Source organism: Ursus maritimus, unplaced genomic scaffold, assembly GCF_017311325.1.
Source record: "Ursus maritimus isolate PB19 unplaced genomic scaffold, ASM1731132v1 scaffold_23, whole genome shotgun sequence".
NCBI lineage: Eukaryota > Metazoa > Chordata > Mammalia > Carnivora > Ursidae > Ursus > Ursus maritimus.
The window spans coordinates 39,069,821-39,094,144 of NW_024424786.1; the positions used below are offsets into that span (position 1 = coordinate 39,069,821).

The following is a 24,324-nucleotide window of genomic DNA, read 5'->3' on the forward strand; positions in this document are numbered from 1 at the left end:
AGGAAGCTTTAGGGTGTCTGGGGCGAACAGCCAGTGGTGGGAACTGAGACGGAGTGCGTGTTTTGTGCCGTTTCGCGCTGGCCCTGAGTAGAGGTAAAAGGTCTTGCAAGGGACGCCTGATTACATCTCGGACAGTCCCAAGCCAGGCAGCGGGACATTTGACATCTTTGGCTAAATGTAAATGCCAGTGCACTTGGGTGGAAGTTGAACAGATTGAGAGTGCCGGTGTTTCTTTCCTCCCTCTTACTTTATTGGGTTACTCAGAATATTCTTTCTCTCTTAAAAAGATTCCAAAGCCCTCTTTCCTCCACTCACAAAAGACAAAGGCTCAAAGGAAGGGGTAACTCGTCAGGCCTGACAGGACAGGAAAGTTACGAGCTGGGAGAGGGGAGAGGCTCGGCCCCTGGCATGTGACAGATGGAGCTATGCAGCTTCTCCCAGGCAGGCCTCCTGCCAGTCCCTGGCCCAGGGTGAGCTGGGAGGCGAGGCAGGAAGTAGGCTAGGAGCTGGGGTTCCGAAGCCCTTTCTGTGGACGCTGTGGGGGCAGCCTTGCTGTGCTGGTGCTTGGTGATCCTCTCTGCTGGGAGGGAGCAGGTGGAGCCCCAAGCCACAGGGCATGTTTGTGCCCTGGCAGGGCAGTGATCTGGGGAAGGGGGAGCAGCGCTTATAACTGTTCAGTGGGTGTCGGTGTGGGTGTGACAAACCATCCCCAGGTGTCATCCCACCTGGGGATGGTTTGTGCTGTTGCCTTATTGAAGAAAGGCATCACAATCCTTGGGAAGGGAGAGAGCATTTCACTGGGCGAATCATGCAACATTTCCCATGTGACAAACTTCTGTCTTGATAGTCCCCTTGCCACAGGGCAGATGGCCAGCGTTGGAAGGGTGTGGGGCCCTTCCTCGGCCCCTGCTGCCTGGGGTCTGTGCCCACCTCCTTGAGGGGCCCGGACCCCTCTTTGGACCTCCAGTGGCTGCCTGCACCCCTCCCTGCAGCTGTAACAAGCTTCTTCCCTCAAGTGGGACTTGTGCACGGGCCTTCGGTGAGCAGGTGCTGCAAGGGGCACCATGCCCGCCCGACGAGTCTTCCATTTCAGGCAGAGCGCGACCTGGTTTAGAAAGGACTGTGTTTCGCCTGCGGAAGCAAACTGGTCGCCCGGTGATTTCCACTAGCAGGTGCTGACGGTGGTCGGTTCCAGCCTTGATCTCCACGGTGCCCGGACCATGGTTTTCTGCATCCAGTCTGCAACGCCCAGGTACATGGCGGCGCCCGGGGCTCTGGGGATGTCAGCGTCACACTTGGTGATGGAGTTCTAGGTCGCCGCGTGGACCCTGGCACCTGTCGGTCTCAAGACCCTGTCTTCTGTCTCAGGGCTGGGCCTAGAGAAACAAAGCTGGCCCGTCCTCTCGCCAGCCTGTTGCCAGGGCAGCCTTTCCCGAGGGGTTCTTTCCGTCCCATGCAGGGGGCTGTTGAGAAAAATGGGGACTAGGGTCGAGAAGGCCAAGGTGGAGGCGTGGCCATCCTGTGGGGACACAGGCTTGCCACAGAGGAGGCCTGGAGGAGGGTGTTGGGACGGCAGCAGCGCCTGTGGCCTGTGGTGATGATTCATCCGTCAGGCAGCTCAGTAGCTCTTCTCCGGAGAGGAGGAAGCAGCTGTAGCCATAGCCGTCTGGTCCTCACAGTAGGGCTCCCTACCTCAGCTTTTCCTGGATGCCCCGTGCAATCGCCCCATCCACTGGACGGGGAAGAAGGGGTGATGGCTTCAAGGAGAGGCAGGCTGTGCCAGAGCTCTGCCCGAGGCCCCGGCCTCAGAACCTGCAGGTGCTCCATCCCCTCGGACTCGGGCCCTGGGCCTGCCATCGCCTCCCAGGCCGGAGAGCAGCCCCTGTGCGAGCCCTCCCACCGTACCTGTGCGCACACGTGGGTTCACGTTTCCTGGAGGCACCCGTGTGGAAGTGGACAAGGTGAGCCTGTCAACCTATATTGTCCCTGCTGTGAGATCTTACTTCCATGAAGGTGAACACTGGCCGTGGGCCGGCAGAGGGAGCGCTGCCATGCAGGGGCTGAGGTCTGACCACACTGCCCTGTGCTTAGTGTAGACCATCCCGAGGTTAGAGGGACGGCCCTGAAGGAAAGCAACCAGGCTGAGAAGGGCCCGGAGGCTCTCGAGGAGTGTGGGCGCCACAGCCATGGGCCAAGGCGAGGGAGCAAAGCTGGAGCGGCCGCTGCCCTGGGGGACTGGGTCCGGCTGTCCTCCATGATGGCTTGTTCGCTCTGGGGCCCTGGAGCGGAAGAAGGCCCCGTGTCACTGTGTGGTCTTGCCCTGGTACAGGAGTAGAGGGTTGCAGGGAGTAGGCCTGGGGGGTGGCCTCATCCACCCCTCCCCTTCCACCAGTTGTGACAAAGAGGTGGCCGTGCGGCTTCTTCAGCGGGATCTTCATGAGCCGGTGAGGGCCCGGCCAGCCAGGTCCAGGCACTGGATGGTGAAGGGCAGAGTATAGCCCTCCCAGATGGGCACAGCGTGAGTGCCCCCATCCCGGGAGTCCGGGCTGATGCCTGGGGAGTAGATTGAGAGGGGGACCAAAGAGGGGGCCTGCACTCTTGGGGCAGCCCGTGTCCGAATGGTGGATACAGGGAGTGGGAAGCAACAGGGCAAGTGGCTGGAAGGGTGTGGGGGTCCAGGGATGGGGCTGTCGGGTGCAGGGCCTTAGGGCCCTCTGGGGGCCTGGCTGAGAGATGGGGTATCGAGAACAATGAGAAAGAATAGGGGACTTGCCTGGACTACAGGATGGAGAAGAGGTCAGGGATCCCGTGGCTGAGAGAGAAACTCAGGGTTAGGAGTTGGGGGTCCAGGCTGGGGGTCACAGCAGGATAAGGGGCGAGGCTGGTGGCTTTGGTACGCTGGTCCTCACTGGACCAGCGGAGCCATATGGCAGCAGCACACAGGCTTGGGTGGTCGCGTACCTGGCAGGAACGTTCAAGGTCTCTACCATGACCTGGGTCATCTTTTCCCTCTTGGCCTTGAGGTTGACTGGGGCCTCCACGAGCAGCACGGGATGCTCCTTTTGGCCCAGGCCCACCGCCACACCCTGGGGAGACGGGGCGGAAGGCCTTGGGCATGCTTGGGGGGTGGTCCAGTAGCAGCTGCACCCCTCCTCTAGTCTCGGTGTACCCAACTCTATCACGGAGCCCGGAGCAGCTTGCAGACCTGACTGCCTGGCCCTACCAGGAGTCTCGTGGGCTGTCAGCTGTGGGGTGTGGGCAGCCCCTGCCACGCCAGCGCCACTGGACTTCACCAAGCCCGAGCAGCTGTTAGCACGGAGCATGTGAGCATGGCGATCTTATCCTCGTCACGCCTGGTTGCTGGCTGTGGGCTGCGGGCCGGAAGGGGTTAACCGCCACTTGGCTCCTGGGGGGGGGGGCAGGTGGTGGCTGGAACTTTCCAACCAGCTGCCACACCCCTGGCGTGCTGGGCAGGACAGCTGCATTCCACTGGGGAGAGCAGCACCCCTACCTCCGCACCCCCTTTTTGCTCTACACCTCCCTCCCCAAGCTGTGTCTGCTCCCCCCCCAGCTCCCCCCGAGTGTCTGGCGCCTGCTGACAGCTGTGCCCCAGGAAGAGCAGATGTCCCTCTGGGACTCTGCCTACACCCGCCCCAGTGACTCCCTGTTCTGCCTGGGCCGGGGCCAGCTTAGGTTTCCCAAGTCAGCTTTTGCCTTCTGGTGAGGCCAACCCCTCCTGCCCCTTTCTCCTGCTGTACTTTGCAGGAAAGCCCCCATTTTGCAGAAGGGGAACCCCTAAGGCCCGGGTAGGGAAAGGGCCATTCTCTAGGTAACCCAGCGAATTCGTTTTGGATCTGCACGCCCTTCTTGAGCCTTCCTCCTTCGGACGCTGGATCCTTCCTAAGACTCTACTTGGGCCTCTGCTGCCACCCCACCCTGGGGAGACAGTACCTCCAGGCCTATAGAGAGGCTGCTGTGGCTGCCCTCAGTGAGAACCCGGGGGTGGGCCCCTTCACCCGCAGCCCTCCCCTCTAACGGCCCCTGGTTCGGTGCCCAATGCCCTCCCCACATGCCAGGAGGAGAGTCTGGGCCAGGTTCTTACCGGCTCCGGGTTAGGGTTAGGTGCTCAGGGAGGTGGTGAACTCCAGAAGGCGTGCGGGGAGGGGGCATCTGAAGGGGTGATACATACAGCCCTGCACGCTAGGGTGCAGCCCCCTCCCCAGGCCTCGCCAGCTCCATGTTTGGACAGAGCAGCTGTTGGGCCGGCACCTTTAATAGCGTGCCAGACCTGAGGTGGGGGATACCCGGTGTTTCTGTAGCCCATGTATGGCCAATGGGGCCGGGGGCCGGCTCTGAGATGGGCCCCCAGTGTCTTCTCAGCCCATATATGACCATCAAGACCTTGGGGGCCTGGATTGTGAAGCTGGTTTCAGGAGTAGGGACCAGCGCCTCTCCCCATCCCCGAGACGTGGGATCTATTCCTACTGCCCCATTTGGGGGGAACAGTCTGGGCCCTGGGATCAGAACTAGGACCCAGGCTGGGACCTCTAGGCCTTACCCCATGGAGAGAGACACTTCCAACAATGTGAGGGTGTGCGTCCCCTCCCAGGTTTTTATCTATGTGTTATCTATCTCTCTAGATATTTCTTCTTTGTTTTACAAAAGCGAGATCATATCACACGTTTGTTTTCCTTGCTTTTTTCTTATCTGTTTTGAACTTTCTAAACTGAAGTGTAGCAGACATACAGAAATTTGCTAAGTCGTGAGTGTACAGCCACTCGGAATTATCACAGAGTGAGCACGATTTTGTCACCAGCACCCAGAAATCCCAGCAGGCCTCTCCCGACCCTGTGCCCTCCCACTTCCCCCCAGGATTCCCACTACCCTGTGCCCTCCCTCTTCCCCCCAGGATTCCCACTACCTGACATCTGCGCCCCTCCCCAGCAGCTTAGTCCTGCCTGCTGTGACCACACAGTCTGTGTTTCTGCAGATCTGCCTCTTCTGCCCCACATGATGTCTGGGGGAGCCATCCATGCTGTGGCTGTGGTTTGCTTGGGGTTTTGCTCTCTATACACTGTTTTGTTGGACCAGTGCACCACGTGGGTCTGTCCCTGGCTTGGGAGAGGGGTCCCTGGGGGGGCTGGGGCCAAAGCAGACATGTTGGCATGAATCTGAAAGTCAGACCTAAGTGCAAACCCTGCCCTGGGATGTGTAGACTCTGTTGCAGCACTTAAGCCCCACCTGCGTCTTCCTTGCTCTCTGTCTCTGAGAGACGCCGGTGGACCAGGGCAGAGCCCTGGAACGGAGCACAGATGGACCCGCTCCACAAAACTCTGCTCCTTTGCCTCCAGCCAGCGGTCAAGAAGGTGAATGTGTGGTTCCGCAGGGAGTAACCCAGGGAACCACAGAAAGTCTCCTCCTAAATTGTCTCTGGGCCTCTGGCCTGGCTGGGCTCTAATCTGGGCATTATTACTTTGTTTGTAGGACAAAGGCTTGACAAAGCCAGTAGGGCAGGAGGGAGGTCCCTGCCCCTTCCTTCTCTCAATGGCAGACAGCCATTAGTGTCTGATGCCCCTAGGCTGTGCCTCTTGGAGTGGAGGTGGTGGAGGAAAGTTTAAAAGCATCTGTCCTGGGCTGTTTGCCAAGGCCCAGGGCGGGGTGAGGGAAAGGGGCCTGGTAGCCGGGGGGTGGGCCTGGGCTGAGACTACTGGACATTAACAGTTGTTACAAAGGGGTGAAGAAGGTAGGGAGGAGTGCAGAAGGCTCCTGGGTAGGCTCGGGGCCTGGGAGCCCATCCCTCCAGAAGTTCAGGCACAGTCTGCACTTCAGGGACTTACGTGAGCCCCCCCACCACTCCCTGCCCCCATGGGGCTGAGGTTTCTCCTCTACAGCTCCTGTTTTCCCAGCCTCTTTGATGCGGGCAGGCTGGGGGCAGGCTTGGGGTGGGGGTCCCACATAACCAGCCAAGAGGGTCCTTGGCTTCACGCAGGATAGAAATCAAACATGAGCCAGAGAAGTTGGAAACAGTTTACTGAGTAGTGTAAGTGACAGGTAGAGACCAGCAGATGGAGTGTCTGGGAGACTTGGAAAGGAGAGTAAGTGTCGGCATAGCTGGGGATAGGAATTTATATTGGAGTACGTGTTCCTTCAGGAATCCAGGGTAGGGTCCGATCAGAGGCTAGTGGCAGGCAAACAGTAGGTGTTATCCCATAAATGACGAAAGCTAAGGGTATTGATGCCAGTGTCAGCCAAGGTTTGTTGGAAGCTAATGGCCTGGAACGTGTTTGGGATCTGGCTCTTAGGTGTTACCAGGTGTTTTGGACCTAGGACAAAACAGAGAATGATTAACTTTCTTGTTTCTCCCTTGAAGTGGGAACATGGCTTCTTGGGCTTACTCAGAAATGGGGCCTAGCAGAAAAAGAAAAACAGCAGAGACTGAGCCATTCTATGTTTTTTCTAATATATATATTTTCAGTAAACGCTACACCCAACATGGGGCTTGAACTCACAAACCTGGTATCAAGAGCTGCATGCTCTGCTGAGCCAGCCAGACACCCAAGATAGAGCTGTTCTAAAATGAAGTCCCTTGGGGCGCCTGGGTGGCTCAGTTAGTTGGGCGCCTGCCTTTGGCTCAGGCTGTGGTCTTGGGATCCTGGGATTGAGCCCTGAGTGAGGCTCCCTGCTCAGCGGACAGTCTGCTTCTCCCTCTCCCTTTGAGCCCCCCCCACCCCACTCATGCTCTCTGTCTTGATCCTCTTAAATAAGTAAGTAAATAAATAAATATTAACAAATAAAATAAAAGTCCCTTGCAAAAAATAAAATTAATTAAAAAAATAAAATAAAATGGAGTCCCTTCAATTTCCCTACCTCATCATCTTGCCATCTCACCCTACCCCACCCCCACCCTCTGCCACAGTCTTTGATGCTGTTGACCACGATGTCCAAACTGGAACTTCTGGAAACACCCTCTGCAGTAGCTTGTGTGACGGTTAGAAGCATGGGTTTTAGAGCAGATAGACCTGCCCTGGAATCCTGGCTATGCAGCCTTGTAGCTGCACTACCTGGAGCAGATCATCCAGCTCTCTAAGCTATTTCCTCATTTGTTAAAAATAAATAAAAATAAAAATAATAGCAATTCCCTCGTGACATTGTTGTGAAGATGGAATGAAATTGTTGCAGATAAGACCTGGCTCAGTGGCTGGCCCCTCACCCTCTTTCCGTTTGAATACTGTTCAGTCTCCTGCAATGCCTAAATGTTTTCAGAGTGATGTGTGACAGGCTCTTTGGGGACAGTGGTGAACCAGACACGTGCTCTGCCCTTGTGGCCCCCAGTCTAGGGATGGAGACTGACCCTGTGAGTAGTGCTAAACGGGCTGCTGGGCACAAAGGTGGAAAAGGCTTCCTGATGGAGGGCTTCCCTGCCACTTTCTATCACATCATAGCACTTTGGATAGCTTCTCATTAAGTGCTTGTTTATTGTCCGTCCCTTCCCTCTGGAATGTCAGTTCTGTGATAAAGGAGTCTTTGTCCACCTTGTCTGGAACAGTTCCTAGCATAAGGTAGGGGCTAGTAAATATTTGTGGGATAAAGTAAAGTATCAGTAAGCGGAGGCCTGGAAGTAGGATGTGAAAGATAAAGCCTAGGTAAGTGAAAAGTGTTCTGGGTACAGCATAAGCTACAAAGAAGCAAAAGGCTTGGGGGTGGGGAGTATCAAGGAGCCGGGTGGAAGGTGTGGAGTAAGTAGAGATGAGGCTGGAGATTGACATCCAGGAATTGGGATTTTGTCTTAAACAGTGGGGAGCCATTGAAGGGTTTTTTTGTTTTTGTTTTAAGATTTTATTTATTTATTTGAGAGCGAGAGACAGCGAGAGAGAGCACAAGCAGGGAGGAGAGGGAGAAGCAGGCTCGATCCGAGGACCGTGAGATCATGACCTGAGCCAAAGGCAGATGCTTAATCGACTGAGCCACCCAGACCACTGAAGGTTTTTTTAAGTAGGTGTATGACTTGGTTAGATTTATGTTTAAAAAAGAAGGAAAGAAGGGAGGGAGCCAAGAAGGAAAGAAGAAAGGAAGGGGATGAGACGCCTGCTGCTACTGCATGGAGACTGGAATTGGAAAGGGTAACATTAATAAGAATTCAATTATAAGGTTAGTGCCAGGCGTTGGTTCCGGCCAGAAATAACGCAAGCCTGGCGGTGAAGGAGGATTTCTGAATAGAGAGATTTAAGAATATGAATGGAGGGAGGAGTCAAGAATGCCGTCTCGCTTCTGGCTTATGTGATTGGGTGGCTCTAGACGTCACTTAAGAAGATAGGCCGCGCTGGAGGCGGGGCATAACTAAAAGAAACGCCCCCTTCATGTCCCGCCCGTCGGTGGTGGGATGGCGTCGATTGGCTCTTTCGAGGAACGCGCCAAAAACTGACGGGGGAGGGCAGGAGGTGTGTCCTTGCGTCATTTCCGGGAGACTTCCGGGACGCCTTTTCTCGGCCTCCCCGGCGCCGGAATTTCCGGCTGGCATCGCCATTTTGACTTCCCGACCTTGGGCTCTTGCTGGCCACTGTCTGTAGTCCTTCCGTGCGGTCATGTCTTTGCCGGCGGCGCAGCTGTTGAGGGGCCTGACAGGTCTCACCCGGAGGCTCCCCGTGCAGCGTGCCCAGATCCATTCCAAGCCTCCGCGGGAGGAGCTCGGGACCATGGTGAGGAGTGGGGCGGGAAGGGCACAGGAGATGCAGCGGGCCAGACTGCGGTCCTACGGCGAGTTCGGAGGCCGGTCTGGCGCGCTGGACCTCGGCGGCCCTGAGAGTGCCCTGCACCTCGCGGCCCGCAGCCTAGCGGGAGGCGGCAGTGCTGGCTTGGGCGTCTCTGGAGGGCGCGAACGAGAGGGACAGTGCCCGGGCTTCAGTCGGGGCCCAGTCAACCCCAGGATCTCGGGTCAGATCCTGCCAGTCCCATTCCTGTCGCTTACACGTTGTGCAGCTTCGAGCCTTTAGCCCTCTCTCTAACCCTGTTTTCTCATCGGTTCATTGGGTGGGGGGGGTGACGACTGTCAGCGACAATAATGGTTGTTGCCGCTGTTCATTATTAGGGAAGGTGGGTCTTGGTAATTTCCAGAAATGTGGGAGAGTTTAACGCTTAATGACTTTCACCTGTTTGGCGCTTTTATGCATTTGCCTCCAAGGCCGAACTCGGCCTTGAGTGCCAGTCGTGAGAATCCAAGTCAGCGGGCCCCAGTTAGGAGCAGAGCCTGAAGAGCGCTGTGATTGAGGAAATGGTGGTGCTCCTAATTGCAGCTGGCATCTGCTGAGTGCCTCCTGCGTGCTGGGCACTACCAAGGCTGCCGCACTGGTCCCTGGGACCCTGAGAACAAAGGGCCATCATCTCTAATTCGTGGGTGAGGGATCCGAAATTTAGGAGCACTGTATTCACTCGTCAGAAGTCAAACCTTCAGTAGCAAAGAAGTAATTTGAACTCCAGTCTAACTCCCAAGTTGTACTGTGATCTTAACTGCTCTCAGGAATATGGACGTGGCTGTGAAAAGTCTTTTACCCCAAGCCTCAAAGGCTGAATAGCAGTCCTGGAAAGGAGATGGGAAGAGAGGGGTTCTTTTGGTTTTTTGTTTGCTTAAGATTTTATTTTTAAGTAATCTCTACACCCAGTGTGGGGCTCACAACCCTGAGATCACGAGCTGCATGCTCCACTGACTGAGCCAGCCAGGCGCCCCAAAAAGGGGGGTTTTTAAGGCAAAGAAGGGGAGGTGCATTTTACCTTTTTACCTCCTCATCCAGTGCAAGGTTTCTGGATCCCAGCAGACCAAGCCGGTTTAAATCCTCATTCCCGTCCCTTCACTTTGTCATCTCATGGTGGATTTCTCTGTGGATCCTAACCCAGGCTGGTCCCCACCACCATATCTGACCCTTTACCTCAAGCCCTAGAGTGGGCCTTGGATCTGCTGTGTCCCTCCTCTGGAGCCTGAATCCTGACTCCCCTGAAAAGGGCTTTCTGCTGCCTGGGGAGACTGCTCAGACTACGGGAAGCCTGGGGGGAATCCTTATTCTGTGGGCTCCTTCTTTCTTGTGCTCTGTAGGATGTCGCTGTTGGGCTCACCTCCTGCTTCCTGTGTTTCCTCCTGCCATCGGGCTGGGTCCTGTCACATCTGGAGAGCTACAAGAAGCGGGAGTGAAGGGAGCTGTCCTGTCCCTCACCCTATGACCCGACCACCCCTGGCCTCTTCCTGATCATGTCTGCTACATTCCCGGCCGGCCTCCCCCGGATCAAGTCCTTCAATTACAGTGACCTCTTCTGCAGCATGACCTCTCAGTTTCTCCATGGTGACGTCCTGGGACCACATATATTGGTTTATAAGGCTCTGCTCAGTAGGGCCCTCCTTGTAACAATAAAGTCTATTTAAACCTTGCTTCAGAAACTCATCGTGTCTTCGGCCTGGGCTCCTGCCTCCACACTTCGGCTGAGGATGGTGTTGGGCGGGGGTGTGGAGAAGAGGGCCTGGCCAGCTGCACGTCCCTGCTGGCTGGCTGTCCTGTGGTAGGTCGTGCATGCTCAGCTGTGCTCGCTGCCTGGGAGTGGTGCTTCCTTTGCATGCTTTCCTGTGTTTGAATGTCTTTTGGCTTTTTGGGGAAACAAATGCTGTTGTCACTGGGCAGCCTCTCTCGCTCATCCCATCGGGCTCCCTTGGTGGTGCCAAGCTCAGGGCCGTGCTGTGCATGCGTCTGTGTCTGCCTTTCTCGCTGGGGCCGGCTCTGCAGCTGGAAGCCCTCTCTAGGGGGCCAGCCTCCCCTTTGCTCCTCGGTTGTGGGCTCCAGCCATTTCTCAGGAGCTGCTTGTCCTTCCTAGATGGAGGGTGGGGCGCTTCATAATGTCTTGCTTTTTCGTGTCCGCCGCAGGGCCCCTTTTAGGACTATATCCACAAATGCGTATGGACTGACTGGCTTCTGTGTGCTCCCTGCCTGCTTCCCTGCCTCCTCCCTTTCTTGGCTTGGGGCATTTGCCGCTCCTCCACTCCCAGGGCCCTTCCTCAGTGATCCTGGGGAGGCTGGGGGTGTCTCCCTGGCGGGGATGATGCATGGGAAGTGCTCCATGCTGAGCTGGATGTGGGTGTGGATTCTGGGAAGAATGCTCAGAGCTGTTGGCCCCACCTTTGGAGGAGGACACAGCTCCGCTGGGGTGACAGGAGTGATTCCCGAACAGCTAGAGGTTCGGTGTCCCTGTGGAGCTGAGGCGCTATGGTGTGGCTGACTGCAGGCCCCAGTGTCAGCACACATCCCCCAGCCCCTCTGCTGCAGGGCTTGTATTTCCTGGCTTCGGGTAACAGAAGCTGAAGGTGGATCCTGCCCTCCTTCCCTTGGTCTAGTCTTTCCTGGCCTTTTCGTGTGGCGTCTGCTGATGCCTGTGAGCCCGCATTTTGCCCATGGGTCCTAGTACCCAACTCCTGCCCGTGGCTGCTTCCCTGAGGGGTAGGGAGTTGGTTGCCTGCCTCCTAAAAGGCTTTCCTTCCACGAAAACCAGCCTTTGTGTCTGGGCCTAAAGGGACAGGGCCTAGAGTGCCGGGAGGTTGTGCGGGTTGGGCCGTTGGCCAGGGGAGAGGGGAGCCCATGTAGGATCCGAAGGGCCAGGCAGGGTTAGCTGAGCAAGGGGCATCCACCGGTCACCGGCAGGTACCTCAAGAGCCCTTTTCTCGGGGGAAGGGGCCTCCTGGCGCTGTCCTCCCAAACAACAGGGGGCTTCTGTCTCACGCCTCACTCTGGGAGGCTCTCCTGCTCACGCTTCCTGAGCAGAGCGCTCCGAGCTGCTTGGCTCCTGGTTGGCTCAGGTTTGTTGTGAAACAAGAATGCGACACCAGAAGAGCGTTTCTATGGTAACTCCACTGCCCCACAAGGCTTCGTATTGGCTGTTCCCCATTTTTGTGCCCCCGGAGCCCAGAGGGACACAGTGGTCCCCCTGTCCCAGGACAACGACTCCAGCCCAAAGCTGTGCATCTCGAGCCACTGCTCAGATTGGTGGGAAGCCGGTGCTCAGGGCAAGTCCTTCAGGGTCCTGGTCTGAGAAAGCGAGCCCATCAGCAACTCTGACTCTTTCTATCCCCCAGCTTGCTGGGTCCTGCAGCACATGTGGGGCTGGATGAGAGAGTACGGAGTGCAAATCACCCGTCACGCTTGAACCCTGTCCTCCCCTTTGTCCTCAGTGTGGCCACTAGGTTTGACATCTGGTCACCTTTCAGTGTCCCTATCTCATTCCTAACCAAATTGGGGCCCTGGGTCCATTCCCTGCAGAGAAAACAAGGCTCCTTGTACTCCCAGATAGTCTTAATCAGTCCGTGCTGTGGGTGTCTGCCAGATCCCGAGTCTGGAGGCGTAGGTGTCTGTCCAGGAGTGCGCACGGGGCCCGGGGAGGCTGTAGTCATGGTAGATGCTAGAATGTCAAGAAAAGTGTAGAGTCAGGAGGCCTGGGTTTGAGGCTTGGCTTGGCCATTTCTTACATGACCTTGAGCAAGTCATCGCCTTTCTGAGCCTCCATTTTCATGATTGTGAAGTGACAGCGATGGGGCAGGCAGAATAACGCCCCCTCAGAGATGTCCATGTCCTCATCCTTGGACTTGGCAGATGTGATTCATGGTAGGCATGTTGAAGTGGAAGATGATCCGGTCGGCCCAATGTAATCACCGGAGTCCTTACGGTGGACAAGAGCCGGTGAGGAGTATCTCAGAGATGCCCCTGAGACGGACTCTGCCTACGGCTGCTGGCTTTGAAGATCGTGAAAATGGGCATGAGTTAAGAGATGCAGTGGCCTCTGGAGGCTGGGGACAGCCCTCAGTGTACAGCCAGCATGAACATGGGGACCTCAGGCCTACAGCTGCAGGGAACTGGCTCAGCCAACAGCCTGCATGAGTAGAAGCGGTTCTCAGAGCTTCCCGAAGGGAACGCAGCCTGCAGATACCTTGATTTTAGTCTGGTGAAACCCATAGCAGAACTCTGACCTCAACAACTGTAAAAGTACACATTCGTGTTGTTTTAAGCCACTAGATTGCTGGTGATTTGTATGGCAGCAACAAGGAAACCCCCGCGTTGTTCTCCCCCGGCTATGAGGCTCTCGGGAGGGGCTGGCTCCGGTGGATTGGATCTTCCACAGACAGAAGTCAACTGGAATGTGAGACGTTTACAGAAGGACAGTGCCCCGGTGAGGAGTGGGTGTTGTGGGTCTGGGCGGAGGGCAGTGGGGGGCTGTCCCTTTGGCCATCTCCAGCCTTTCTCCACTTGCTGTCCGCCTCAGGCGGCCTGGACCCTGCAGGCAAGTATCAACCCAGCCAGCCTCCTCAAACTGTAGCCCCCGTTCAGCCTCACCAGCCTGGCCTCTGCACCAACAAATCCTCTCTAGACCATGGTTTGGGAGCGGGCTGCCTGTGGACCATCTTGGGTTCCTGTGGCAAGAGCTTCCGAGGTTCACCTGGGGGCTGGCATGCCCCAACTCCTCCCGTCTGGGCGGATGCCTGACTCCCAAGCCTGCCCTGGGAAGGACTGCCAGGCCCTCGTCTTTGGCCCACCTTGAAGGCTTCTGGAAAGCTCTCTCCTGCAGCCTCTGTGCTGTTCGTAAACTTACCTCTGGGGCTGAGCTCTGAGTCTGAGTCCTGGTATGGAGTCTCTTCCCCTCCACCTCAGAGTCCTTCAGACAGGAAGTGGCGTGTGCCCGCAGGGCTGCGAGGAGGCATTTGTCATGTCAGTGCAATGGGCAGTGAAGCCCTCTGCTGCCTGCCCGCTTTGTGACTGTATTCAGCGGCAGTCGGAACCCAAGTGCCAGCGCTATTTCATCTCGAGGCTCGCGGTCAGGGCCAGCAGCGCTGCACTGTTCCTGGGAGGCAAATTGGAGGCAGAGGGAAATGCCTGGCGCTCTGCCAGTGACCCCTGACAAACGTGTAGTGGGATTTCAGATGCTTCAGGATGGAGAATCAAAACCCTATAGGGCGCCTGGGTGGCACAGCGGTTAAGCGTCTGTTAAGCGTCTGCCTTCGGCTCAGGGCGTGATCCCAGCGTTACGGGATCGAGCCCCACATCGGGCTCCTCCGCTATGAGCCTGATTCTTCCTCTCCCACTCCCCCTGCTTGTGTTCCCTCTCTCGCTGGCTGTCTCTATCTCTGTCGAATAAATAAATAAAATCTTAAAAAAAAAAAACACCGTAAAATGGTAAAAATAATAGAAGCGATAGAATGAGGGTAAAAGAACAGTTATTAACTGCCAAATAAGTCAGCATACAGAAGATCAGGGCAAAAGACGACCATGCTGGGCTGGATTAAGAGCCAAAGCCTCCCTCTGGCCGTTTCCTTCCTTTTTTTTTTTTTTTTTTTTTAAAGATTTTAAAGGTTTTTTGTTTTTGTTTTTTAAAGATTTTATTTATTTAATTCTGAGAGAGAGAGCACGTGAGCACGAGCAGGGGGAGGGGCAGAGGCAGAGGGAGAAGCAGACTCCCTACTGAGTAGGGAGCCCCAAGCCAGCCTCAATCCCAGGACCCTGGGTTCAGGACCTGAGCCAAAGGCAGACGCTTAACCGACTGAGCCACCCAGGTGCCCCGTTTTTAAGATTTTATTTTTAAGTAATTTACACCCGACATGGGGCTCAAAGCCTCGACCCCGAGATCAAGAATCGTACTTTCCACCAACTGAGTCCGCCAGTGGCCCCTCCTTCCCATTCTGCCTAAGAGGGGAAGGGCTGGGGAGCAGGTAGGAGAGAGGACCTTTTTTTACAGGTCCTCTTGTATATCAAAGGGACAGGTCTGTTTTTTAAGCCCAAGACACCCCCCCCCCCAGGGAGGTGTTTACTTAGTGTTGGCAGCCTGGCTGTGGTCCAGCACTGGGTCACAACTGGGATTCCTTCTCACCCGTCGGAGCTGCTGTGTTTCCTGTCCTGACTGTTCGTCCCAACGCCAGCTTCTGCTGTGTCCCTGCCTGCCTCATGGACTCCTAGTCGAAGTATGGGGGAGTGGAGGTGGCGTGGTCTTATAGCAGATTTCAAGATTTTGAAAAGCCAAATAAAAATCACGTTGCTGTCATCGACTATCTTAGCTTTTCATCTGGGATACTGACTGAAGATCTCACTAGCAGTCACCGGTTTCGGTGTTAAAATTGGGAAAAGGAACGAACAGTTTGGGAAGCACAGATCCAGACAGGGTGGACCCTTTGCTTTCTTTTCTTTTTTTTTTTTTAATGAGTTTTATTTTATTTTAAAGGTTCTATTTATGTGAGAGAGAGACAGCATGCACAAGCAGTGGGGAGGGGCAGAGGGAGAGGGAGAAGCAGACTCCCCTCTGAGCAGGGAGCCCGACGTGGGGCTCCATCCCAGGACCCGGAGACCATGACCCAAGCCAAAGGCAGACGCTCAACCAATTGAGCCACTCAGGTGCCCTGACCCTTTGCTTTCTTGAGCTTAGAAGCAACCCCAAGGCTCACCGATCCAGTGAATAGTAATTTGGGATGTTGCTGGAATACAGACTTGGCATTTGTAGTGTTTCTGTGAGAAGGCCGCTGTGGGCTGTGTGGTGAGCCCAGGCACCACCTGCACCTGCCCCAGGACAATATTCAGTCATATGCCACTCCTGTACTGTCACTAACTGAGGGGTCCCAGTGGGACTCAGGCACAGCTTCTGACTGGTGCTAAAACACTTGTCCTGTCATGAAGAAGTTGGGAAGCTGAGCCACAGACTGTAGCTTCTCTAAACAACAGCATCCCTAGCATCTAAGGCTTGCCGCCTTTTTCTTTTTTTTAAAAAGTAAACTCTATCCCCAATATGGGGCTTGAACTCACGACTCCAAAATCAAGAGTCGCATGTTCTACAGACTGAGCCAGCCAGGCACCCCCGCCTTGCCACTTTTAAAGCTTATTTTTGGATAATTCACAGGCAATTTTAATAGATTACACAGAGAGATCCTGTGTACCCTTTACCCAGTTTTTCCCATTGGTAAATCCTGCAAAACGATAGTACAGCATACACCCGAGTGTTCGTACACAGTCAAGATACAGAACATTCCAGGGGCACTTGGTTGGCTCAGTAGGTAGAGCATGCAACTCTTGATCTCCAGGTGGAGAGTTCCATCTCCACCTTGGGGGTAGAGTTTACTTAAAAAAAAAAAAAAAAAAAAAGTGGGGCACCTGGCTGATCCAGCGGGTGGAGCGTGAGACTCTGGATCTCGGGTTGTGAGTTTGAGACCCACATCAGGTGCAGAGATTACTTAAAAATAAAATCTTAAAAAAATCTAGAACATCTCCATTTCCACCAGGATCCCTCCCGCATCCTTTTTATAATCGCATCCACTTCCCTCCAGCCCCCACACTTAACCTCTAGCAACCACTAATCTGTTTTCCATTTTTATCAACTCAAAAAAAAAGGGGGGGGCGGCTGCTTTTCTCATAACCAGAAAGGTACGGAGCCCAAAGTTACGTCCCAAGACTTTGGCCTTGACAGTAAGGGACATGTTCTCCCCGCCAGAACAGGACACCAAAATCAGCTCAGAAGCGAGGCCCCGTGGAACGGGGCGGTGACGTCCTGGGGCTCCCCTGTTAGCACGATTCCGTCTCCACCGCCAGGTTCTCCCCCACTGCAATCGTTGCCAGGAGTCCTGGCAGTTGCCGCCTCCGGGGATTTTAACCGAACCTTGCCACTCATCTCGGTAATACAATCAGAGCTTCAAGCTCCAGCGAAGAGAAATCTGAATCGGCTCGGAGAGGCTCTTATCACAGGGAACTTTGAGAATTGGGAAGATTGAGCCCTGCGAGAGTGCGGGTGGAGGGTGGGCGGGGCGGCAGCCACACCTGACTGCCAGCTCCACAGGTGACGACGCCCGAGGGGATGCCGTCGCTAGGGGCGTTGCTAAGGGGGGGCCACGAGGAGGGGCTCCCTTCCGGGAGGAAGGCAACTGCTAACCCGGAAGCGGTCGGCAGTGCGGCGCTGTTTAAAGATGGCGGCGGAGGAACCTCAGCAGCAGAAGCAGGAGCCGCTCGGCAGCGACTCCGAAGGTACTGACCCGGGGAGGGCCCTCCGGCCCGGGCTAGCAGGGGCGATGCCGGGTCGCCGGTTCCCGAGGAGGCTGGGGGCGGGGCCGCCGGCGGCCGGGGGCGAAACGCACGGACTGCCCCTTCTTCCGCCGCCTCCCCTCCCCCTCACAATGGAAGGAGCCGCCGCCGCCGCGACCCCCGGCCTGCCGGGCCGGAGGGCGAGCGAGCGAGGGAGCGAGCGGGGCGGGCCCAGGCCCGCGGCTCTTTCCCTTCGCGCGCGCCCGGGGCGGGGCCTGGGCTGTCCCGCCCCCCGCCCAGCCCCTCCGCGCTGGCCGCCGGGCTCCGGGGTCCGAGCCCTCCCGCCCCAGTCCTTGCCGTCAGGCCGGGGCCTGGCCGCCCGCCTTCTCCAGAGCAGCCCGCGCCCTGTAGGGCGTCGAGTTTCGCCGGGCCGCGGAGCACAAAAGACTGGGCGGGCCGCTCGGGATGCCGCGGGCGGCCGGGGGTTGTGAGCGGTCGCGGTGTGTGCCCCTGAGGACTGCAGCCTTCGTTTCCGGTAGAGCCCCCTCTTCTGGCTTTGCAGCCCCTTTCCGCCTGCCTGGGCATTGTTTTCTTAGACCTCTGGAGGTGGACCTTTCAAAACGGTGCCGCCCTCTCCCTTTTCACCCATGGTTAGGCCGCAGGGACCGAGTAGGTCACTTGAATGGGAGGGACAGCCCTGTTGCAGGGCGGTGTAAGGGATGGGTCAGGGCCCGGCTGAGGATCCGGGATGCTCAGGCTCAAAAGGATTGACCTTAAAAGTCATTCAGCGCACAGCCCCCCTTCGAACCGCACACTTGAGCCTGAATGCTGGGAGACGCAGGCCCCAGTAGAGACTTGCTCAGGATCACATAAGAGCGAGCGAGGACCAGAATTCAGGTCTCCTGGCTCCTCACCAGTGGCTGTTGAGGGTGGGGTCCACAGGTTCACCGATGAACACTTAACAATAGGCCGTCAAGGTGCCACCGCTTCGTCTTGTCATTTCAGTGAGGGGAGAAAGGTGGTGGTATTAGCCCCGTGTTACAGCTGAGGAAGGGCCTCTGCAGTGAGGGAGCGGAGGAGAGAGATTGTGGTGAAGAGCTCAGACTTTAGAATTCGGCACACCTGGGTTGAGCATGGTCTTCTAGTTACGGCCTTGGGCAGGTTACTTCACCTGTCTGCGTTTGTCTGTAAAACGGGCATTAAGAAAACCCAGCACAGCAGAGGAGGAAGGGTGTGATCGAGTAAAGTGCAGGCTTACGGGAAGCTCTCCTCCAGCCCGGAGCTCTGCCTCCTCATCTTACTTTCCCCAGGAGACCCTGCCTGGCCCCACAGCATTCTCAGGCTGCTGGGAATTGCTGTTAGAAAGTGGGGGTCGGGGGTGGTGGTAGAGCTGAATGAGTACACTTGGGGCAGGACACACCTTTGCCCCCTCATTTTAAAGATGAGAAAACTAGGGCCTGGGAGGGAAAGGACTTTGCCAAGATCACACCGTTGGGGTAGAGCAGAGTGTTAAATGCAAACTTGCAGAGTCCGTGCCTGCTCTCCTGGTCCTGGCTGCTCTTGTCATTGGCCCAGCTGCCTGGTGTGGAGATAGCTAGGGCCCACGGTAATCCTTGGCTTGCTTCCTTCTTCCAGGTGTTAACTGTCTTGCTTACGATGAAGCCATCATGGCTCAGCAGGACCGAATTCAGCAAGAGGTGAGGGGCTGTGGCCAGTGGCCCTGTTGTGGGGAAGCATAGCCTGGGCCTCAGGCCTATTGTTTATCTCTACTTTGGAAGTCCGCTCCTCTCCAAGCTGTGCTAGGTACTGGATGTCTTGTGGAGGGCTGGGGTGGGGCGGGGTGCCACTGGGTAATTCCTCCAGCTCTCCTCCTCTAGGTGTTCTGGCTGTTAGGTGCGGGTCGCTCCACCCGCGTGCCAGAGCGTGATGTATTTCTCCCCCCCTGCAGATTGCTGTGCAGAACCCTCTGGTCTCGGAGCGGCTGGAGCTTTCGGTCCTGTACAAGGAGTATGCTGAGGATGACAACATCTATCAACAGAAGATCAAGGTGGGAGCCTGGCTGAGGGGGCAGGAAGAGCCCTGGGGGTAGGGGCAGGAGTGTGCCTGCTTCAGACCCTCTCCTTGCTGGCCTGGCCTCAGAGAGGGTAGCATTTTGGGGTAGCCCTCTGATTGCTGGTTCTCAAGTGTGCAGGCGTGGGAATCAATAAGACCTTGGTTCAACTCCTGACTCTGCCGTCCAGCAGCTGTAGCTCGGCAGGTCTCTCCGTGTCTCTGAGCTGTGGGGTCGTCCGCTGTGAAGTCAGAATGAAGTAGCTGCCCACGGGGCGGGGGTTGAGGGAGATGATGCCGGTGGGGCCTGGAGCTGGCTGGGTAGGAACTGAGGTCTCCTGCTGCTCGCCCTGGGGCTGAGCGACTGGGCGAGGACGGTCCTGGCAGGGACACGCCCTGCTGCCTGCCTCTGGGATCTTTGTGGAGGGATAGGCAGCAGGGGGCAAAGAGACCTGTGCAAGGCCTGGCTCTTGCACAGCCTGAGGTAAGACCCTTAACCTCTCGCTCTCTTTGGGAGCCAGGACAGTGGGTGTGTGTAAATAGTAGCCAGTGGGCACAGCCTGGGAGCTTAGTAAATGTTATTTCCCTGCCACCCCCACCCCCAAGATCAGAGATTCTTAAGAGGCTTCCACCTGAAAGGAATGGCCTTTGGGGTTATCCATATTGGGGGGAGGTAGGTGATGGAAGGCGACTGGTTAGGTGGTGTCAGGGCACCACAGTTCTGTCAGCCAGCAGCGGGGAGCGGAAGCCCCTAGGGCTAATAGGAGTGTCTGTGTCTGTCACTCCATTGTTTCCAGATCGTTTCTCCAAAACAAGCCAGAAATGATTTTTATATGAGTCTCCGGACTTCCAACAGTAGGCAGCTAATTCAAATGTAAAATGTTATGTGGTCCAAACAGCGCAGGTGCAGGCCAGAACCAGCGGTGTGTGACCTGCGGTCTACTCTGACCCTCTGCTCAGAGTGTTTGTGATTTACCCCGGAGGACTGTGCGGAGAGGAAGGCGCTGGCTTTGTGGCCTGATGGACCTGCGTTCATGTTCTGCCTTCACTTCCGGCTGTGGGATTTTTGGCAAGGCGCTGAATTTCTTGGAGTCTCTGTTGTTCTTCCCGCTGAGTCCTTCAGCAGATGTTCGAGTGTCCACTGTGTGCTGTCTGTGCAGGAGTCTGCCTTAGTGCCCCCAACACGCCTACTCTGCTGGGCCTCCGCCGGCCTCCGCCCTGGCAGGATCCGAAGCCTGGCCAGCAGAGCGCAAGCAGACTGGGTGACTGTGCTGCTCTCTGAGGGTTTAGCTTAGTGACACCAGCCGTCAGCGAAGGGCCTGGCGCAGGCTCCGTGCTTGGAATGATTCTAGTAGCTTTTCCAATAGTTGCGATGGTTTGGGCCCTTCGTAGGCATCGTGTGCTGTGATTGACCGTTTGTGAGCACGTGCTGTGGCCCAGGCGCTGTTTTAGGTACCGGGGGCAGCGCAAGGAGCGCAGACGACACGCTGCTGCCCCCGTGAGCCTTGTGTCCCAGTGGGGACAGGATCAGGCGCAGGTGCCTCAGGGGTAGATGGCAGGAGCCGGTAAGTGCTCTGCGGAAAAGTAAAGCGGGGAGAGAGGGAGTGGGAGGACCGCTGGAAGGCCTTGCCGAGAGGGTGGCGTTGGAGTGACAGACAAGGCCGCAGGGGAGCAGGCTGTGGGCGCCGGGCGGCGTGGGGCAGGCTGAGGCCGGGGTGCGGCACCCGGGGTGGCTGGAGCAGGCGGGGGCAGCAGGAGAGGCTGGGAGATGGGCACGTGGCCAGGGAGAGAGGAGTGTTAGCAGGTTTCTCTGGTTCCTCTGGCTGCTGGGGCAGGGACATCTGGAAGGAGGCCTGGAGGAGGGAGCGCCGGGGACCAGAGTGCCGGAGGGTAGCGAGAAGCCGAGGAGAGGAGACTGGGTGGATGGAGGCCTTTGGGTCTGCGTTGGATTGGAGGGGGGTGGAGACAGAGGTTTTGGCTTGAACAGCTGAGGGGCCGCGCTTTGCAGTTGCCCAAGGGGTGGGCTGTGAGGAGAGGGTGCCTGTGGGGGTCAGGACGTGCCCGTCGGGCTGGGCAGCTCAGATAGGACAGGCAGGCGAGGCACTAGGATGCGAGTCAAATGGGAGTTGAGGGCGAAGAGTTACATTTGGGGCCGTTGGATTCCCAGGAGCAGTGGTGGTAAGGGAGTGAGCGTTGTTGACCCACGGAAGCTGTCCCACGCCTGAGCAGGGTGGTGCCCTTCCCACGGCAGCTACCGTGCATGGGGGCGTGGCGTGCAGGTGGCACGTGGTGTCTGAGGAAGGGCGCTGTGTGGTTTGGTGGCGGCCCTGACCTTCACAGGTTGAAAGGACAAGGAGGAGGACACGGCGAGGCCAGGGCCTGCGAGCTGTGTGAAGGACAGTAGGGACGAGGAGGGGGTAGGGTGGATGGGATCGCGTGGTGGGGGGGTGTCCATCCCCCCCCCCCCACCGTGGTGAATGCTGCGGAGTGGCCGCTCTGGGGAGGAGTGGGCTTGGCCCTTCGGTTGAGGAAAAGCAGGCGAGGCCTTGACTAGAAGGAAAGCCTGCTTGGGTCAAGTTGTTAGAGGGAGAAGTGCAGACTGAGTGCAGACGACATCCAGAGCGGTTTCGTTGTAAAGGAGAGAAATTGGGTGGTAGCTGGAAAGGAATTCATGTGAAGCAGAGGATTTTTTTTAAGCAAGAACTAGCCTTGTGTTTGTATGCTGAGTCTAAACCAGTAGGGAGAGAAAAATTGATGATGCAGGAGGGAGGGGGAGGCTTTCTCGAACAATGTCCTTGAGCCCAAGGGAGGGGACGGGCTCTGAGGTGGACCAGAGGGGCGGCCCGGTGGCAGCCTCAGCCCCTCCGGGGAGCAAGAGAGAAGGCTGCGGCAGGTGTGCTGGCCGAGGCTTGGGGGTCCTCGGTGACCGTCCTCAGGAGGGAAGCGAGGTCACTGGGAAGGTGGGCAGGGGGAAAGAGAGCACAGCAGGCAGGAGATGGCCCAGGGGCGGGAGGGCTGCCGGCTCGCAGCACTGGGCCCCACGCGTGTGGGGAGGCTGGACAGACGGGGGCAACAGCATCGTGTGAGGGGAGGAAAGCAGAGTTGGACCAGAGCAGGGGCCCACGAGTGGGCAGGGCAGGGTGCAGGAGACCGGGTAGACGTTCGTGAGCGGGGGCTGCAGTGTGGAGCCCAGCCCTGCGCCCCCATCCGAGTTTGTTTGCCCTGGACTCACACGGTTTGAAAGACCGCTCTCTGGAAAAGCTGTGTTGGACCAGCACAGATTCATTTGCCCATTTTTAGGAAGAAACAGCCCCGCAGGCCCAGCAGCATGGCATGCCCCGGGGCTGGTGACGACGCGGTGCCCCCAGCAGCCAGCGTGCACCTAAGTCCCAGTGCCCTGAGGCTGCTGGGGCTTCGGCCAGCGGGTTACAAAGTGACTCCCGTCACTGGAGTCAGCGGCCACGGATGGCAGGTGGCTGCTGGGAGCTCCGTTGTCCCCGCTGTGGTGTGACCTCTGTTGGGGGCCAGGGGGGTGCCCTTGGCCCACCCTGGTTCTGGCCTGATGTTGACGGGCATGGGGTGGGGCGGGCGGGGGCTGCCTCTTTGCAGGACCTCCACAAAAAGTACTCGTACATCCGCAAGACCAGGCCTGACGGGAACTGCTTCTACCGAGCCTTCGGATTCTCGCACTTGGAGGCGCTGCTGGATGACAGCAAGGAATTACAGCGGTGAGGCGGGGGGCGCCTGGGCGCGGCGGGAGCTTCCAGGAGGGCCACGGGGGGCTCCCGCACTCAGGGCTCCCTCCCGCTCTTGGGGACTAGCCGGTGCAGTCCCCGCTAAGGCCCGATGCCGGCCGGGCTCCCGATCCAGTGTTCTGTTTGGAGCTGGGGGTCGGGGACCCCCGCGTTGGCCGGTCCCCCAGTTTTGGGCCTGCCTCTCTGCTGCCCGGCGAGCCCACGCCGGCCTGCCTTGCCCTCCCGCCCGCAGGTTTAAGGCCGTGTCTGCCAAGAGCAAAGAGGACCTGGTGTCCCAGGGCTTCACCGAGTTCACAATCGAGGATTTCCACAACACGGTGAGCCCAGCTGCCCCTCCCCCCGCCCCCCTCCCGGCCAGGGTGGAGGTGGGGTGGCCTGGCCGTGGCTGACCCGTCTCCTCCCGTCGTGCCGTCTGTCCCCGCGGTGGCAGTTCATGGACCTGATCGAGCAGGTGGAGAAGCAGACCTCCGTGGCCGACCTGCTGGCCTCCTTCAACGACCAGAGCACGTCGGACTACCTGGTGGTCTACCTGCGACTGCTCACGTCGGGCTACCTGCAGCGGGAGAGCAAGTTCTTCGAGCACTTCATCGAGGGGGGGCGGACGGTCAAGGAGTTCTGTCAGCAGGTGCGGCCCCTTCTCTCTCGCCTCGGGTGGGGAACGCGGGGGTGGGGCGCTGACCCTGGGCCCTGACGCCCCCGCCCCCCACGCCTGTGCTGCAGGAGGTGGAGCCCATGTGCAAGGAGAGCGACCACATTCACATCATCGCGCTGGCCCAGGCCCTCAGCGTCTCCATCCAGGTGGAGTACATGGACCGCGGCGAGGGCGGCACCACCAACCCGCACATCTTCCCTGAGGGCTCCGAGCCCAAGGTGTATCTCCTCTATCGGCCTGGACACTACGACATCCTCTACAAATAGGGCTGGCCCCGGCCCGCCGCTGCCCTGCCTGCCCTCCCCTCTGCCAGGCGCTAGACATGTACAGAGGTTTTTTGTGGTTGTAAATGGTCATATCTCACTCCCCCCCCAACCCCCGTCACGCAACCTTCCACATTTTATTAAAGGGGATGCTGGTGGTGAGCCGCGTGTGTGCGTGTCCCTGCTCTGCTGCTGCCTGCCTGGCTGCTATGTGTCTGGCTGTCCCCCTGCCCCCCCCAACCCCCAGGTGGGTTCTTGTTCGCCTTCCACCTGTCTACACCCAAGCCTCCCCACCAGGAGCAGTTTTGAGGGGGCTAGGCCTCCTGGAGACCCCTCCTGGTTACCGGCTTCCTTCCTCCAGGCACCCATCCCCCTTCCCTCCTTAGCTGGACCAGGGGCTTCCACGAGAATCTTGGAGGTTCCTTGGGGACTTGCCCAGGGACCTAGGACTGCCCAGGCTTCAAGCTGCTCCCTCCTAGGCCCTGACTCCACCTTGCTGCCCTGGTCAGGGCCCGAGACCTGAGCTGCCTGCCCTCCCAGCCGGGGTCTGCATGGTCCAGTCCCGGGTGGAGACAGTGGACACTGTGGGGCCT

At 57.6% G+C, this 24,324-nt stretch overlaps 2 protein-coding genes across 2 annotated transcripts; both read left to right on the forward strand.

Moving 5' to 3' along the window:
- The first annotated feature begins 8,489 nt into the window (after positions 1-8,489).
- On the forward strand, positions 8,490-10,414 carry LOC103679417 (cytochrome c oxidase subunit 8A, mitochondrial). Its single transcript, XM_008708955.2, has 2 exons — positions 8,490-8,696; positions 10,085-10,414. The coding sequence occupies exons 1-2, from the start codon at positions 8,583-8,585 to the stop codon at positions 10,178-10,180; spliced, it is 210 nt and encodes a 69-aa protein (XP_008707177.1). The 5' UTR covers positions 8,490-8,582; the 3' UTR covers positions 10,181-10,414.
- Positions 10,415-16,867: 6,453 nt separating this feature from the next.
- OTUB1 (OTU deubiquitinase, ubiquitin aldehyde binding 1) lies at positions 16,868-23,893 on the forward strand. Its single transcript, XM_040639290.1, has 7 exons — positions 16,868-17,015; positions 18,648-18,709; positions 18,961-19,059; positions 22,671-22,789; positions 23,049-23,133; positions 23,247-23,441; positions 23,537-23,893. The coding sequence occupies exons 1-7, from the start codon at positions 16,958-16,960 to the stop codon at positions 23,732-23,734; spliced, it is 816 nt and encodes a 271-aa protein (XP_040495224.1). The 5' UTR covers positions 16,868-16,957; the 3' UTR covers positions 23,735-23,893.
- The last annotated feature ends 431 nt before the right edge of the window (positions 23,894-24,324 follow it).